The 17,627-nt window shown below is 43.6% G+C and overlaps 1 protein-coding gene across 1 annotated transcript in view; it reads left to right on the forward strand.

Moving 5' to 3' along the window:
* Positions 1–17,627, forward strand: part of rbms3 (RNA binding motif, single stranded interacting protein) — a 308,178-nt gene that overhangs the window by 91,854 nt on the left and 198,697 nt on the right. The window contains exon 4 of the mRNA XM_061236859.1: positions 1,126–1,308. Within this exon, the coding sequence (XP_061092843.1) occupies positions 1,126–1,308 (183 nt within the window). The remainder of the gene's footprint in view (positions 1–1,125; positions 1,309–17,627) is intronic.

Raw genomic sequence — 17,627 nt, forward strand, 5'->3', positions numbered from 1 at the left:
AATGCATTATAGCACCCGCCAGGCCACCTCTGAAGAGTCTTCGAATGCCAGCAGGAGAAGCAGCAAAGCATGCTGGGGGTGTTGGGTATGATGAATGAGGTGGTCGAGGGGATAACTGCGGGCAGGTGTGGCATTCTGGTCTACGCCCCTCGCTCCTCCTCCATGTTACGCACAGCGCAGTGCCCTCCCTTCTGAAGTCTGACTCATGCTCCTCTCTGTCCTCTCTCTCCCAGTAACCACAGTGTTTGTGCGCCTCCATTAGAGCATTACCCAGACTGCTCACTCACTCAAATTCCACTTAAACCTGTCATTTGGCTAATTCATTTAGACCAGAGAGGCATGCGCTGAGGCTGCTGGAGGTCTGTAAATCAAGGAGAGATTGCGGCATGCCGTGCTCGCATGGATATCTTTTGTCTTCTGAGCCACTCGAGAGTACACTGCATAAGAAACAGGCTCTTGACATAGAGGGAAAGTGTCAGCATTTGTGCGAAGGGAGGGTTGTGGGTTTGAACCCCAGGCAGAATGCAGGTGTTATGTGTCTGGTACTGTTTCCACACTGTGCACCAACTGTTCCCTGAACTCACCTGCCTTTCTTCTTGTAACTTTCACCAACCTCCCCTCTGTCTCTCTCTCCCTCCATCTCTTTCCCCCTCCCTTGTTCCCCAGAGCAGTGGAGGATGTGTGTCAGTGTGCCACTGCCTAGGCACCACGTGCCTTTAGCTGTGAGGCCCCAGTACATTGTTTGGGGGTGACTCTCTGTAGCGTGTGGGGAGGGGGCTTATGACTCAGTGTGGTATGTGTGTTGGGCAGTGTGACTAGGCATAGTGTGTGTGTGACTCAGCCGCGTCCTGCTCACAAAGGGTCCAGTGAGTAATGTGTGAGTCAGAGACAGGCATGTACACTCACCCCCGCAACCCCCCCCCCCCCTTCCCACCTCACCTGCTTCTGACCCACGGCTGCTCTAATGCACTGGGCCAGCCTGTGCATGAGCACCATTGGGAACATATTCACAGCCTGGCAGCCATTTTGGCTACGTACTTGAGAGTCCACATTTACTTTTGGCCAGAGATTGTGGGTTAAGGAGATACTGGTGCCCAGGTAACCCCCCTCTCTCCGCTCCCTCAGGCAGGTGTGGCGGTGAGGGCGTACCATAGCAGCAAGGCACGGGTTGCCATGACACCCGGCTTCACCTCGCAAGGGAACAGCAACCAGCAGGGGGCGACATGGGGCACCTATGCCTTCCCCCGAGCCAGCCTGCACTACCAAGCCCCCCACGCCAGCTACTCCTACTGCCCCGGACAACCAGCGGTGAGTCCTCCCCTTTTTGTCCACACCCGGCTGTCCTGGAATATTCCGGTCTCATGGGACATACGTACCTCTGACCATGTTTTTACTGAGCCAAAAATACGTGCTCTCAGGTACACTTTGCTGCAGTTTCGAAATTAAATTCCACTGGGGGTGCTCAAGAGAAGCTTAGACTTTAACAGCCTACATCCTGGTGGGAGAACAAGCTAATTTGCTCAAGAGGAGGGCTTAAACCCTTCATGATTTAGTGTAGTGGTGAGTCTGACAGCTTCTTTCGTTTGCTATCTGGGTTTGAAAATTCGCACATTTGTACAATAATATATCAAAATAAGGAGGGGTGGACAGGTTTGGGGAAGGGAAATCTTAATTTACATTTTTCTTTCATTAATCTTATGCTGTGATGTTAAATGTGTTAAATGTTGCCACCACATGTCGCTAGTCTACATAAAACATTTCAGAGGATTTGAAAAATGCTTGTAATGTTACTTTCCTTAAATTCCAAGCGTCTGCGGTTTACGCTAAATTAGCAGATTGATTTACACTCGTATGTGTGTACAATAGATGCAGAAGCCAGGTTTCACTGGTAAAGTGGTGCGGTAGCTGAGGTGTTTCACTCATAATCAGCACTCCTACAGATCAGAAGTGAAATACTGTTTAAAAAGATCCCGACAGCTGCAGTTTTTTTGGGTGTGTTACCATGGTGACCCCGCCATCTGCACATTCAGCCAGTCTGGGGCCAACACTGGCATATGCTGTTGTCTGTTGTGGTTTCAGAAGGCATTGTTTCTTTCTCTCAGTTGATTTCAGTTAGCCAAACTGCATGCTAGAGAGTGCTTCCACACGCATGAGAGTAGAGTGCGCCTACATATTCCAGGCATGAAAGTGTGTCTACACGCTACATGCGAATCTTGCCAGTGCGTGTGCTTCGAGTGTGTCGTTCACTGGAGAGAGATGAGTCCTTGTTTGCCCTGCAGTGATCCTCTTTGTGATTAAACTGGAACGCACATTCCTGGAAGCGAGCGGGTTTTGAGTGTTGTGATGTATAGTGGTGTTGTTGGCTGGAGACCTCAGTGTGTTGGCAGCATCTGTGGACGCATCTAGCCAGCGGAGAGACAGATTTACGGCCTGTGGAATACCCCTGTCTGTGGTCCCTGCCTGCTTTCATCTCCAGACATACAAAACATGGAGGCATTCGCAATGACTGGGCTGCAAGCCGTGCTTCTGCGCTGCTGTTTAACTGCTTTTATCACGGATACGTTTTTATTCAGTTGCACTGTCAGGAACTCGGAATAGGAAAAATGGTTTTGCAGTATATGGCAAGAAACTTACTGAATAAGGTGATAGCTATCATGATATACTTTTTTGCCTGATGTCTTTTTCCACTGTAGGGTAATGAATGGTTTCGATAGCTCAGGTTATCTTTCATAATTTCACAGAAGAAAAATGGATTGAAAAGGAAAAAGGAAATCCAGAGAAAATGTTGGAATCATGAGCCCTGTGGCATGTGGAGCGGGAATTAACACACACTAGATCTGCCTGTTTCCACCCCCTTTAATTACATCCACACGCAAAGCAAAATAAACATTCTCCTGAACACGAGAGAGACTGTGTGTGTATGCTTGTCTGTGCGTATGTATGTACATGTGTGTGTGAGTGTGTGTGTGTATGCTTACCTGTGTGTGCCTGTGCGTATGTATGTACATGAGTGTGTGTGTGTGCGAGTGTGTGAGTGTGTGTATTTATGTGTGCTGGCTTTTCTCCTGGAGCTGCACTGCGTTAAAAAAGAACAAACCTCCTTAAGCACTCTGCGTGACCCAACGCTTGGCATTTTCAGCGCTGTTTCCAGAGCCAGAGTGTGAGCTGTGTGAGACAGAGGAAAGAGAGAGAGAGGCTCTAAAGGTCTGTGGAGAGAGAGGGATGAGGAGGGGTGGGAGTGAGAGAGGAGGGAGTGTGAGAGGAGGGAGAGAGGCTCTAACGGTCTCTGGAGAGAGAGGGATGAGGAGGGGTGGGAGTGAGAGAGGGAGTGTGAGAGGAGAGAGAGAGGCTCTAACAGTCTCTGGAGAGAGGGATGAGGAGGGGTGGGAGTGAGAGAGGACGGAGTGTGAGAGGCAGGGAGAAGGCAATCATGGAGAGAATGATGAGATGAGAAAAAGAGGAGGAAGATGGATGAGTGAACATAAGGCTAGAGGAGAGAGGGGGAAAGGGGGGCAGGAGAAGGGAAAGGGAAGATGGCGGAAAAGTGAGGGCAGGAGAGAAAAGAGAAATACGGAATGGGATAGAGAAGTTTTGAGACAGATGAAAAGTGTGACAGAGTGAGTGAGGGGGAGAGAGAGAGAGAGAGAGAGATGAGAGAGATGGAGTCCACCTGTTGTGTTTGGGAAAGCCATGAGCTACCCAGGCTGTCTACTTTGGTTAAAAACCAGCTGTATAAAAGGTTAACATCAAGTGACCACCTCAAACAGATGCTGGACTCAAAGTTTCTTCCCTTAAAGTTTGTCCTTTGTTTCTCCAAGTCTTGGGATTCAGGCACCAAAAAGAGCCACATTATTGAAACAAGGAAAGTGTGTTAAAGGTTCATTCCAAGCTGGATAGTGTCAGAAAAAAAAAAGTGATCTGGTCACAAATTCCAGTCTGGGTTGCTGGAATCATCTTCAGTTCTGGGTTTCTGCCATAACTGAGGCGGAAATTGCACATTAGTTATGGTACAAAACAGCACTGGTTTTGATTTTTAAGGGAATTATCAATGTAGGACACTGGTTATTACATGTTATAAACAACTACCCCTGTGTTATTACATATTAATTACATCTGACTTGGGTTATTACTTATTAAGAACATCCACTCTGGGAAGTAACACATTAAAAGCATGACATCACATCAAGCTAGATTTTATTGCAGGATTTTAATGCAGTAATGCACACACACATGCAAATGACTTATTTTTTCTACAAATTGACTTGTTCTGAAGGAAAATGCAGCTATTTTTGTCACATTGTTATTCCCGGTGAGATTTTTGTAGAGCTGTGCACCAGCAACCATTGTATCTAAAAAACACAAAATGCACACATACCTCCATTTTGTGTACTTTTCATGGTGTTTTCGCAGTGTTGGAAACAACTACCGCTGTTCCCCATCCTTTACAAACGGCACCTTTAGTCAAGGTCCCCTTTTTCTTTTAGTCTCCCTGTCAGCCGTTCCGCCCAGCACAGTCCTGTTTATCATACATGTTATGCAAAAATAGGCAAAAAAGAAAAGGAAGCCAGAATCAATCCTGTTTTTCCTTTCCTTGAGAAAAGGTTGGTAAACACGACGGAGCACAGATGAGTTATGATCCTTTGTTTCTGCCTCAAGTGGTCTTATAATTACAATGGAAGCAGCAATATTTCTTCCCTTAATATGGCACCGAAATCCCTCAGGACATTTTGGGTTTCGAGAAAACGGAACAACAGAGGAAGTCAATGCTGACGTGTGCAGCAGCAGGGAGACATGAACCATGGCCTGTATGGTCATTTACGGCATTACCCTGTACATTTCAAACACACACGCACACACACAATGTCTCTATACTTTCATCTTTTCCAGGCCTTGAAACCATGCAGTACCAAAAGAGAAACAGATCTGGAAGTTTTGAGTTTCCAATTGTGGTGTTGGTGGACTGAAATCTTGCATGTGACAAATCCGGCAAAGCTTTTCAAATGTAGCTGTTGTGCTACAGTAAGTGTGAACTTTGAGAACATAATTTTCATCTGTAAATTAGGTTTATATATATTGCATACATTTGTACTTTTTGTAATTACATTGTAAATACTGTGTGTAGTAGCCTGATAGTGCCTGTATTATTGGTAGTTAGGGCAATAAATAATAGCATATTATTTAGGTATATTTATGTATTGCTCGTTATAAATTAGCTCCGCGTACTTAAGATCAGTGAACTCGCTGCTGGGAGAGCTTTGCAGCCGGGCATTCAGTCTGGCACCGTCAAGTTTACTGCTTCACCCGTAAAACAGCAGAAAATGTTTTGTGTGCTGAATGCACCCCTGAGCCAGTGTGCACTGTTATAGATAATGTGGCTCTCATAGATATATTACTGCTGGATTGGAGCTGGTATCTGCCCTCCTGTAGGACCTGCTGAAGGGTTAATGCAGGGGTGGGAATGTCCAGCCCAGGAGGGATATAGAGATATTGTGTCAGAGATGCTGAGAAGGAAACAGTTCTGTGTGAGCGGTGCTGGTCATGGCCGTTGTGTTGAGTGTGAGGATTACGGTGTTAAATGCTGCAGAAAACATGTGGTCACATTAAAGCCTGCTAACAACTACTGCACCCTGCCCCATGACACCACCTCCTTTACTCCATCCTGCTGCCCTTTTCTCCCCCTCTACTCCACCCTGCCCCATGACACCACCTCCTTTACTCCATCCTACTGCCTTCTACTCACCCTCTACTCCACCCTGCCCCATGACACCATCTCCTTTACTCCATCCTGCTGCCTTCTATTCCACCCTGCCCTATGACACCACCTCCTTTACTCCATCCTGCTGCCCTTTTCTCCCCCTCTATTCCACCCTGTCGCAGTATTCAGCGTCAGCCAAATGACATGTAATGTAATATTCAGCTTGGTTGAGGCCCATCGTGTAAGTGAGGTGCATACAGGAAAGACAATACACTGGGGCCAGAGTGTGAGTAATGTCTGCTCAGTGCTGGAATGGGATGTAGGTGGTGAAGAAACCACAAGTTTATAAGTATGACCTCAAACAATCCCCCACCCCTCCCCCACAGATACCAAAGTATAGGACCTCTGTGCGAAAGGTACAATGAAGGAAATAAAACACACGCATACGCACACACACACACACATGCACGCACTCACACACTTCACTGTTCCAGGCTGGCAGATTGCAATCACAGATGCCTTTTCAACAATTCCACTGCTCTGTGCAAAAATGAAGAGGTTTGGCCTGCGTGTGTGTATAAAGGTATATTCATTATGAAGTGTATTTTAGGAACAGGAAGAAAGATGTTAACACATGAAAGCCATTCAGGATGTTGGCCCTTCTCTGTTCCCAGTCCCAGTTTCAGAAGCCTTTCCCCGCTCCGCGCATGTTCCTCCATCAATGTTTTTCCTCGGAAAAGCTGCGTTTTACGGCTGGCACGGATTGTGTCCCATGCCCCCCGACAGCAGCACGACGGAGCAGGGAGAGCGCAGGTCCTACCCATTTTTTCCATTTTTACTCTCTCCGGCATCCCGCTAAACTCCCTAATCAGTAAGGAAAACAAATTATACGCCCTCGATTATATCGCGCGTTTGAAAGCTGAAAGGAGTCTCTGTTCGGCGGTTCCCCCACCGGTGGTTATAGAACGCTTTTAAAAGAAGTGATGTATGGACTCCCGCCCTGGTTAAAGCTCATTATGCCTGTGCAAGGCACTGTAACAGGGGATAAGCAGGGAGGGCACAGAGCTAACGTAACTCTGTAGTGCATCTCTGATAGCGGGGTTGTTTATTTGGGTGACAGAAGCAGATTTTACAGAGGACCCTGCCTCTGAGCTGAACACCACCATTCAGGTGCTGTTGAATGTTGAATGGGGTCAAGTGGGACTGTTTGGCTTCAGGTTGGCAGAAGATATAATCATTCTTTTTAATTCAGTTTATTTGTAGAGAGCGGTTTTAATCCTTTATTTTACATGGGGAGATCCACTGAGAATGTTTTATCTTTTGCAAGGATTCCCTGGAGAAAATGCCAGAGAGAACAGTTTCTGTCGGGCAAGAGAGAAACCCCTGGAGCAGTTTTTTGAGGGTTAATGGTCTTGCTCAAGGGCCCAATGGCAGGGGTTTTTTTCGCTTTAGGGACCCAATTTCATCTCTCCAGATGCAGGTCATCATCCCTATTTGCCCAAAAAACTCCCCAAAGAAAAGAAGTATCGGAAGCTACAGAGGGGGAGCCGATCCTGGGTCTCTTGGTGTAAATGGTAGCACAGACACCTACAGAATCACAGTGAATAATCCGATGGCTTGAGTAGGTTACAGTCTGAGGACTTCCCCATACTGCATAAAGACTAAAATAAAATGATTTATTTCCTTTAGAATGTGTCTGTTTGCTGGCAAATGTGGAGTAAGTTCAACATGTCACAGTCTGCTGTAGGAGCTGAGGGAACATGGTGGCCCTTTTTAATGACTACGGCTCTTTCCCCTTTCTTTATCTCCCCCTCTCCCTCTTTGTCACACTCCGTGCTCCCCTGTTATAGCGTTTTGTATTTTCTGCCTGGTGTTTCTTTGTGTCTCTTGTTCCCTTTCCGTATTCCGTCATTTACCTGTGTCTCGTTACCTGTTTCCCTGTACCTGCACCTGTTTGTCATTTCAGTTAATTTTTTTTCTGTGTATTTATACCCGTCTGTTTGCCTAGTTACTTTGCCAAAATGTGTAATGTATTTTGAGGATTTTCATTCAGTTTGATTACTGCTTTTGGATTTTGATTCTTGGATTACCTTTGCCTGTTTGGACTGCCTTCAACTTAGTGTTTAGACCTTTGCTTGGCATTATGAATACAATCCTAAATACCTCCACTCTACCTGTTTTTGGAACTGCCTGCCAATAAATAAAGACATCTATTCTGCCACTTCTTTTGTTCTTCTTTGAGAGGCGGTGTGGCAAATGTGTAGTTCAGTTTGTTATGCTGCACGTGCTACACTGCTGTTGTTTAGTAACTAGGGATGGGTACAGGAAGCGTGTAATCATTACTGAAATGATTACAGCACTCCGGTTTCTCCCTCCTAGAGACTCCCAGTCTCTCAGACACATGGCTCAGAAACTTGTGGCGCTGCCCATTCAATTTTTGGACAATGGGCTGAGTGGGAACCCGCGTTTTAAATGGCGTTTTTTATGGTGCCATCAGCCTGTGTCATAGTCAGTCCCGGCAGGCAGGAACCACACACATTTAGTGATAATGGGAAGGTATGTTTCTATAGCAGTAATTTCACAGACATGTTTCTTGCTGCCGCTTTGTGCACAAAGTTTTGGAGAGACTTCAGCTGATTTGCCCCCCAGAGAAGTGTACACCTGGGAGAGACTCTTATCTGCCCCTGCTAAATCCTGCTGGTCCCATTACCGTGTATCCATTATAGTGCTTATTCTGTGTCTGTGTGGCGTGTGCTCTCATACGGGGTTTAAAACATTTTTTCTGAGCTGTTCGTAAAACCCAGTCCTTTAGTTTGGTTTTGAGGTGCTGCATGTTTGTGGGCTCCAATCTTGGTCAGCATGGCTGTGCTACTTTCCCAGAGCATAAGAGAATCGGCCTGTTTCACAATGGAGTATTGTGGCATTCTTTTCTGCTAGACAGCGGTGAACTAAATTACAATAATATTTATCTGCCCTTCAGTCTTCTCCTGCCATGGGGCCCACCCAAACCGTTCTCTCCCCGTGTCCCTTGTTCCCATTCTCTCCTTCTCTCTCTCCCTCTCTCTTTCACTCTTCATTCCTCTCATTCAGCCAGGGGTCATGGGGGGCAGTGCAGTGGTATTGCCTGAGAAATCTACCTCCCATTGATACTGTGCACAATTGAATAACTCCAATGTTTTCAAAACATTTCAATTTTTTTCTTCATTTTCCAAGACTGGGAAAACAAGATTCATTACAGACTCCTGGGAGACACCAACTGTCAGTTCTTCACAGTCCAAAGCCATTTCAGAAGAACGGCATTTGGCTGCTTTTGTTGTGTTGGTATTCAGGAACAATATGCTTCATAGGGTACAGAGTACATCTATCTGTTTATACGGATTCCATTTATTTATTTACCTAACAATTAATATCTGTTTATTTTTGATCTAGTGCCTCAGACCTGACATGTTCTTGAATACAATTTTTTAAAGAAAAATGTTTTGAAATGCAGAAAAAATTAAAAGTGCTCCATACAAGACTGCTGGCTGTCTCTTTCTCTTTTCCGTATGTAGACTTCTTGTTCTGGGCTTCCTCCCCTCTCCTCTCAATGGCACGGTTAAATTGCCCATAACGCATAAACAGTCATTTATAAAGGTTGACAGACGCCGCGGTCGTTTACTGAAATTAATTACCTGCCTGCGCTGTTGTGAATGTCTGTCGCTCCCTGTCAGTCATGGCAGGCTGCTGCCCCAGCCTCTGCCAGAGACGTCTCCACCTGCCTTTCGAGGTGGAAACAGCCAATCAGACACGGCCACATATGCGCTGATAATTTAATCAACGACATGAATATTTTCCATAAAAATGAATTGTGCTACTTGTTGTCGTGATCTATAATATCACTCCTCTTCTTGTCATTATCTTGAATGTTACTCAATTTTTCTTTTCCCTTCTTGCTGTTGGTTCTGTTGTTGATCCAACTGGGGAATACAGTGCATTGTGTTTGTCCTGCAGATTTGAGGGAGGGAGGGAGGGAGAGGGAGAGTGGGAAAACGAGAGAGCTACAGAGGGGGGGAGAGAGAGAAGGGAAATGCTTTGGCTTTCATCTTATTTTATCTGTAAAAGATTTGATTGTTTGCAGATGGAAAAAGGAGAAAGCAACACAGTAATAACTAGAACAGACAATTCTACAAGCCTCTTAAAAAAGATGAGGCAACATCTCTTAATTGTGATAATGTCTTATTTAAAGACATCTTTTGACCAAGCAATGGTTAATAACATAACCCATTGCCCATATTTTGCACTGGTTTGCGACTATTAGTGTTGCATAATTGTTACCATACCCCGAGTCGGAGCTACATCAAAGTAGCTTATCTCCTCCCTGTCGGAGGTACAAAGCGTGCACAGATCCCCTAATCACGGCCTGACCACTCTGAACGGATGACACGGGGACGAACCTGGCTCTTTTAAAAAAAGCACAGAGCGAGATCAAGGAGAGCTCTTCCTTCTGCGCTGTAGATTTCACACAGGGAACAAACACACATCTTCTGAAGGCCACATGCAGTGAGGGAGTGAGCGAGATAAACACTGAAGATCATATGGACCGGTTTGTAGAATAGCCATGCATGTATTTGTACTGTTGTTTTGTTCCAGCTGGGACTAGACCCCGGATTTTAGCCATAAGGATGGCTTATTACTACCACTGTCAACGTTACTGTGTTACTGGTAGCGCAGATGTACTTTGTTGCTGCTGGATCTAATTTAGTCTAAACGGCCATTTTGTTGTTAACCCTTCTGGCAGCACATGTATGACGCTCAAATGACTGTGAAATTAGACATGAATGGAAACTTCAAAAGAGGGAACCATTTATATGGGTTAGTAGCTCAACAAGAGAAATTCTGAGTGTCAAGACCAGGTCAATAGTAATCGGTTCGGCATGGAAACGTTCATATCAGCAATCTGATTTAGACCCAGGATCACTGCTATAGAAAGTGCAGATCATTCTGCATCATTAGTATAGTGCATTTTATAATGTTTCAACATTATTGGGTCATTATGTCGGTCTATGAGAGTTTTTGTGTGTTGCGAAAAGAAGTCTACATTTTAGATAGTTAGATAGTCAAGGTTTTTGCAAAGAAATAGAGATACAACCAAGGAAAGTAGTTTTTTTCCAAGGCAGTCAATTTCTGCACTATAAAGTGCTGTGATGGGATTTGTCATTGACACACGGCTAGTTTGATGGTGGTTTTTCAGTCTTCACACGAGCATTTCCTCACAAAGAGGGTCCTGAACAATTAAGTGTGAGCTGTCCTCCTCAGAAAAAGGAGTTTCCTGTAGTGGCTTTGAACTCCATCAGCTGTGACAGCCCATTAAAACTGTCGGCAGGGCTTTAGAAGCGTTGAGAAAAGCTTCTAGTGTGAGCGTATGTAGACCTTCTGAACATGGCCCCTGCACGCCTGTCTCCATGAGGGAACGTGTTGTGCTGTAGGACTGCTGCGACTTAAACCACTGGAGGACACCTGCCAATACTGTGTGCAGCTATAATGACAGAAAATAGAGATATATTGTGTACTATATATGTGTGATATTTCTTTAAATATAGTGTACATATTCATTATAAAAGTGTGCCTAATGGTATGGTAAACACTGTAGCATATTATATATACACTCACCGAGCACTTTATTAGGTATTTATTAGACTTATTTATTAGACTTCTACTGCTGTAGCCTATCCACTTACAGTTATGATGCGTTGTGTGTTCAGAGATGCTATTCTGCATACTGTTGTAATGTGTGGTTATTTGTGTTACTGTCACCTTCCTGTCAGTTTTGATCAGTCTGGCCATTCTCCTCTGACCTCTCTCATTAACAAGGCGTGTCTGTCTGCAGAACTGCTGCTCACTGGATTTTTTATTTGCACCACACTAGAGACTTGTGTGTGTGAAAATCCCAGTTGATCAGCAGTTTCTGAGATACTCAAACCACCCTGTCTGCCACCAATAATCATTCCACAGTCATTCACTTAGATTTTATTCCCCATTCTGATGGCTAATGTGAACATTAACTGAAGCTCCTGACCCGTATCTGCACGATTGTATACATTGCACTGCTGCCACACAATTGGCTGATTAGATAATTCCTTGAATAAGTCGGTGTAATTTTTAATAATTTCCTAATAAAGTGCTCATTGATTGTATACTGTATAATAGTTACTTTGGACAAAATGTTCTAGCAGTTTTGTAAATGTCTCATTCTAATTGCTGTATATCACTCTACAGGAAAACACAGGCTTGTCAGTGTTGTAGCAATTCATTTGATTTTGGGAAATTCTGGCTAGTTCATTCATTCAGAGGGCTGGCTTTATTCTTGAAGGCAATGTTCTATTGAGTTTTCTTGTTGATCAGCGGCTCATTTATTTTCATGGATAAATTGAATTAGCTTAGACAGTCCGCTTGCTTTTTTAGTCTTTGAGCATACTTAATTTTGCATGAGCCTTTCCGTTTATTAAACAAATTCATTCTTAATATTAAAATGATACATCAAGCAGCGTAAACGATAAAATGGCTGGCTTCGTCGTTTGAGATGGAAAGCGTTTAGCTTCCACCTTCAGCCTAATGAATGCCAGTTACATTAATGGACCATTTCTTCATCTTTAATAGATGTTTCATCCCCTGGTTCATTTACATAATAATTAAAATGAATTCATTAATGCACCATTATTATTCAAATGGTGATTTGACTGTTATGAGCTGTGGAGCAGTAAGAAATGACATGTGGGACACAACTTTCTACTGCCCGTTTAATTTAATTTTTTAATTAAAAACATTTCTAACATCAAGCTAGTAATTGTACTTGCTCTGTAACATAGCTATATTAAAATACATACAAAACAAATATATACAAATAACATATATATACAAAACAAATGAACTTAACAGAAGCCATAAATAAATAAATAAATAAATAAAATAATGGACATTACTAATATCTCTGAATATGTATTTAGACACCAGGATCCCTCATCCAAACCCATATATTTTTCTCTTATCGTCATCGTCAATTTCATTTTTTAAAGTACTACTCCTAATAGAAGTGGGAGCATTTCCTCAAGAAAATTAGTACCAGCAGATTCTTAATCACTTTTAAAAAATGTCAAAAATCAGAATTGTTTGTGTCTAATGAAAACTGTCAATGTGCAACTAATGTACAAAAATAATGTTGCCACCCCACCTAAAAAACTAAAAGTATAATATGGCAATGTCATTGTTTGAAAACAAATTTCCAATAATTTAAAAATCAGTAGAAAATATGTTTGTGTTCAGTTTTGTGATCCATCTTTGGAAATGAAAAATTATTTGATACATTTGTGTGGTGGGTGGACTCTCGGTTAGTATGAAATTACAGTGTTCTGATAGGCAGTTATCTCACTACGATCGGCTGCCTGGCCTAGTGAATTTGTTTACAATGTCAATTTTTTTCCCAGGAAAGAGAACTGACCTACAGTAGCTAAATGTTAATGTTCCCTGCTGAATAAAACAGCTCAAGCTAGATTTTGAAACAGCTGGTAGCTGGTTGACCCGTTAGATCAGCTCTATACTTAACATGGTTTGACCAGCTTAAGCTATGATGGGAGTTGGTATTTCAAGCTGGACATAGTTGGATTTTACACCAGGGTCATCACCACTATCTAATTAGAGGTGTTTACCTTACCTTACCCCAAAAATGTGTCCGGTAAAGATCACATCCATTTCATCCATGTGAATGTAAACGAGATTGGTGAGAATCGTGACAGAATATTTCTGTTGTCAGTGAAACCACTGATTATACAGAAGCCAACGTGAATGATATTACAGGTGCAACCAAGCTGTCAAAACACCGGGAGTCTGTGTGGAACCCTGCCTGGCTTGAGGACCCTCACTACAAACCAATGTTTTTTTAGAACCAGCGTAGGAGTGTAACTAATTCAGAACTAAAGTTAACAATCTTTATTACATCATACAACTCTGACCACTGTTGGAGGGATGTTCTGACACTTGTGTAGGCAGCACCAGCAGTCAGTGAAGAGGCAGGGCACTAATTTGTTTTATTGAGGTGCAAACTCTGTACCTGTACACACAATGTGACTTGTCATTGTGTAGAGAAAATTATTAAACTAGTACTATTACTACTACTACTACTTATTATCATATATTTATTTGAATTAAGGGAAAAGGACATACTCATTCTCAAGGAAAACATGGTGCTGTAGTTTCCCAGCATTCTTGATAACTCTAGAAGTGTCCAAAAATAATATGTTTTTTACTGCAGAATCTATCAGATTGTGCAGCACGCGTTACACCGCTTAAGACACCGGAGGGACACATAGTTCCTCCTCAGATGACAAGCTATTCCCACCTGTTGGCTGGTTCCTGACCTGCTGTCTCTCAGGTGTTGTTGTAACACTGCAGCAGAGTTACCTCATGCCTGCAGAGACACAGCTATGTCATGATGATATTATGTGATCTCATACCCTGCCTGGCTGCTTATCCCTGAAAGCAGGAAGATAAGAGTATGCTATCCCATGATCCCTGGAGCTGGAGCTGGGCTGTAACCTGATCTGTCCTGCATTCCTGGCGCGGGCTTGTGTGCATTAATGCGCTGTGTTTGCTATCTGGAGCAGGGATCTACCCCAGATTCTGTCCCCATCCTCAGTCCCAGAACATCTGCCCACTGACTCCATATGTGACACACTGTATTCTGTCAACAAGGAGGTCAAGCAGTATCTGCCAGTGAGAAGGCTGTTCCGGTGCTTCTCAGATGGAGGACGATATAATGTATTTCAAAAGGAAAGGTCTGGAGCACATGGATGTAAAGTGAGCCTAATGGTGCAAAACTGACACGTTTCGACACTACCGCGCAAAAGGGAAACAGTTAAAAAAAGACAATTATTGAATAAGTTAGTTTTAAGTGTAATCTGTATTCCAGACCTTTTGGAAGGTGTTCGCTGGTCACCTTATACGGTGAGGTCACTCTGCTTCTTGTGCTTTTGTTTCTAAAAACGAATCATTCAGATTCCCATGAAGCCAAAATCTGGTTTCTGTAAAATACTGTGTTTTTGCTATGGACAATTGCTATGGAGAATCTAGTTTGTGTAAAAGATTGTGTTTTTGCTATGGAGAATCTGGTTTCTATAAAAGATTGTGTTTTTCTATGGAGAATCTGGTTTCTGTAAAAGATTGTGTTTTTGCTAAGGAGAATCTGGTTTCTGTAAAAGATTTTATTTTTGCTACGGAGAATCTGGTTTCTGTAAAAGATTGTGTTTTTGCTACGGAGAATCTGGTTCCTGTAAAAGATTGTATTTTTGCTCCGGAGAATCTGGTTTCTGTAAAAGATTGTGTTTTTGCGATGGAAAATCTGGTTTCTGTAAAAGATTGTGTTTTTGCTTTGAAGAATCTGGTTCCTGTAAAACATTGTGTTTTTGCCATGTATAATCTGGTTTCTGTAAAACATTGTGTTTTTTCTACGTAGAATATGGTTCCTGTAAAAGATTGTGTTTTTGCCACGGAGAATCTGGTTTCTGTCAAAGATTGTTTTCTTGGTATGCACAATCTGGCTGGTACGAGTTTGTAATAGGCAGCGTAAACTAGCTCCTCCCAGTACAGTGATTTATAAAGCCTCAATGCCCAATCAGTTGCATTACTGACAGCAGGGGGGAGGGGCCTTCAGATGGAGTGAGTTTATGACGGAATTTGCTGGTACAGACACCGTTTTCCCCTGGAAACTTTTCACTCATTTTCCACGACTAGCTTGTGAAGCGGTTTTGTTTGCACATGCATGGCATCTGATATTGGCAGCCGTCTGGCAACCATCAACCATGCCAAGCGACACGTGTGTGGTGAGCATCTGGTAGCCATTAAACACACAGAGGGACACGCATACAGCAAGATGTTGCGCGACGAAAAGTGACCAGAGGGACCTCCTGTTTTTTTGGGGTTTTTTTGTTCCAGCTTTACATGTTTCCCACCGGTGAAGCCGATTCGATTGGCTGGAGCACTATGGGAGCAGATGGACCAGGGCTGATTGAAGAGTTCATAAACAGTAAGGTCCGTGCCATCTGCGACCACGGCACAGAGACGCTGGGGTGTTCGGTACACGCTGGTCTTCTTAAGGATCAAAGCCCTCTTATTACTCTGAAAACTACCCCCGCCTCCCACCCCCCTGCCTCCTGCCTCCCGTGTTAGTGGGAATATGACAGGCAGCCCTAAGCCCAAACCAGGCTTATCAGAGACGGCGTTCGCGCTGTTCAGTCATCCGTCATCTCCGCACTGCAGGGGGGAAACAAGTGCTCGGCAGGTCCAGGTCAATTCGTCAAGAAGACAGAACGCCAAAGCGATTGGTTCACTCTCCCTGTCATATCTCCAGGGCTGTGGAGTCACCAGGGAAGGCTCTGAGCCTCCAGGTCTTCATCACAGCGCTTGGGTTAGGGGTCAGAGCGTTAACTTGTGCAGATATGTGTTTAACTATTTCACTTCTCAAATGATGGGGATACGTCCAGAAAAGAACACACTCCGTTTCACTGCAGACACTCACATCAGATTTAATTTTGGTTGATTAGCTCATCTCAGAAATCCTTATCGTCCATTTGAAAAATATCCATTTACACAGGTGGATATTTATTATGGCAGTTGGGATGTAGAACCTTTATTAGAAAAGTACAGTATATTGAAGTGGCTGCCGGCCAGGATTTTGCTGCAGCAATCTTCAGGTTACAGTCCAGTCCCAAAATAATTAAGCCACTCAGCTGTCACAGTTTAAAAAGTGAAAAATAATGTGTCAGTCCCCCGTATCACAGAGCCTTTCCCACAAGCTGTACAGAGAGCTGTAATCTGAGCAGCCTGTGCCACTTAACACAAAACTCACGCTTACACACACACACACACATACACATACACATACACACACATACATATACATGCTACTGCCTCCTTCAGTGCTTGTCTCTGAGCAGATGTTTTCTGTCACAGTTGAAGTTTGTCGCACAGATACTGTGAAATGGGTGCGGATGAATGCATCGCTCGGAAAACAAGGGAATGAGAGAAAACAAAACTCGGATCCACTTGGCTTCCAGGATTTTGATTTGGTTTTGTTGAGGCTACGGGTGAAGAGTGTTTGTGTGTGTCTGTGTGTATGTGTGTGTGTGTGTGTGTGAGAGAGAGAGAGAGAGAGGGAGAGAGAGAGAGAGAGAGAGAAGTTCCCTTTATGGAAAAAAACCTTTGGTTCTGGGTGACATGATCTGTTGGTATTGTATACTCTGATGAATGTTTATTTAATTTATTCAATTATCTGGCTCTTTATTGCCAATGGGAGGTGTGAATGGCCATGCATAAGGAAAGAGATAACGGATAGAGCATGCCTTTCGATAAAGGTTGCATTATAGTATGTCGTTTGACCTTTATTTAACCTGGAAGACTTGCTAAGATTAAAATCTCATTTGCAAAAGAGACCTGGGAGAAATTGTTATATCTATGGATAAAGCATGGATTTTGCCTCTACAACTGAGAAATGTAGTTAGAATCCAGTGTTCAATCCAGAAATTAGAATTGGAGGACTGTTTTTGTACAGAGATTGTATCGTTGCTGGCAGCACACCACCCTCATATGAGAAGTGTTCCTACTGTACACCGTGGCCCTCCTAAACCTACAGGAGATTGCATGCCACATAGCTGTTGGTAAAACGGTAATGTTCTGTCCCTGACTGTAATAGAGAAGGGAGAGGAGATGGAGCTTAATCCTTTTCGCTGAGTTAAATATGGCCACCTGCACCTCAGCCTTATCCCCCTGCCTATTGATTGAAGCGTCTCACACCACGAGTTCCAGCTTATCAGATGTACAGCAAGCCAGAGCGGCTCGCTCCAGAGAGAGGCTCGACTGATTGCATGTCAGCTTCGTACATGGTTGCAATACGATACAGGAAACA

This window comes from Conger conger, chromosome 1 (genome assembly GCF_963514075.1).
Source record: "Conger conger chromosome 1, fConCon1.1, whole genome shotgun sequence".
In the NCBI taxonomy this organism is placed as follows: Eukaryota; Metazoa; Chordata; class Actinopteri; order Anguilliformes; family Congridae; genus Conger; species Conger conger.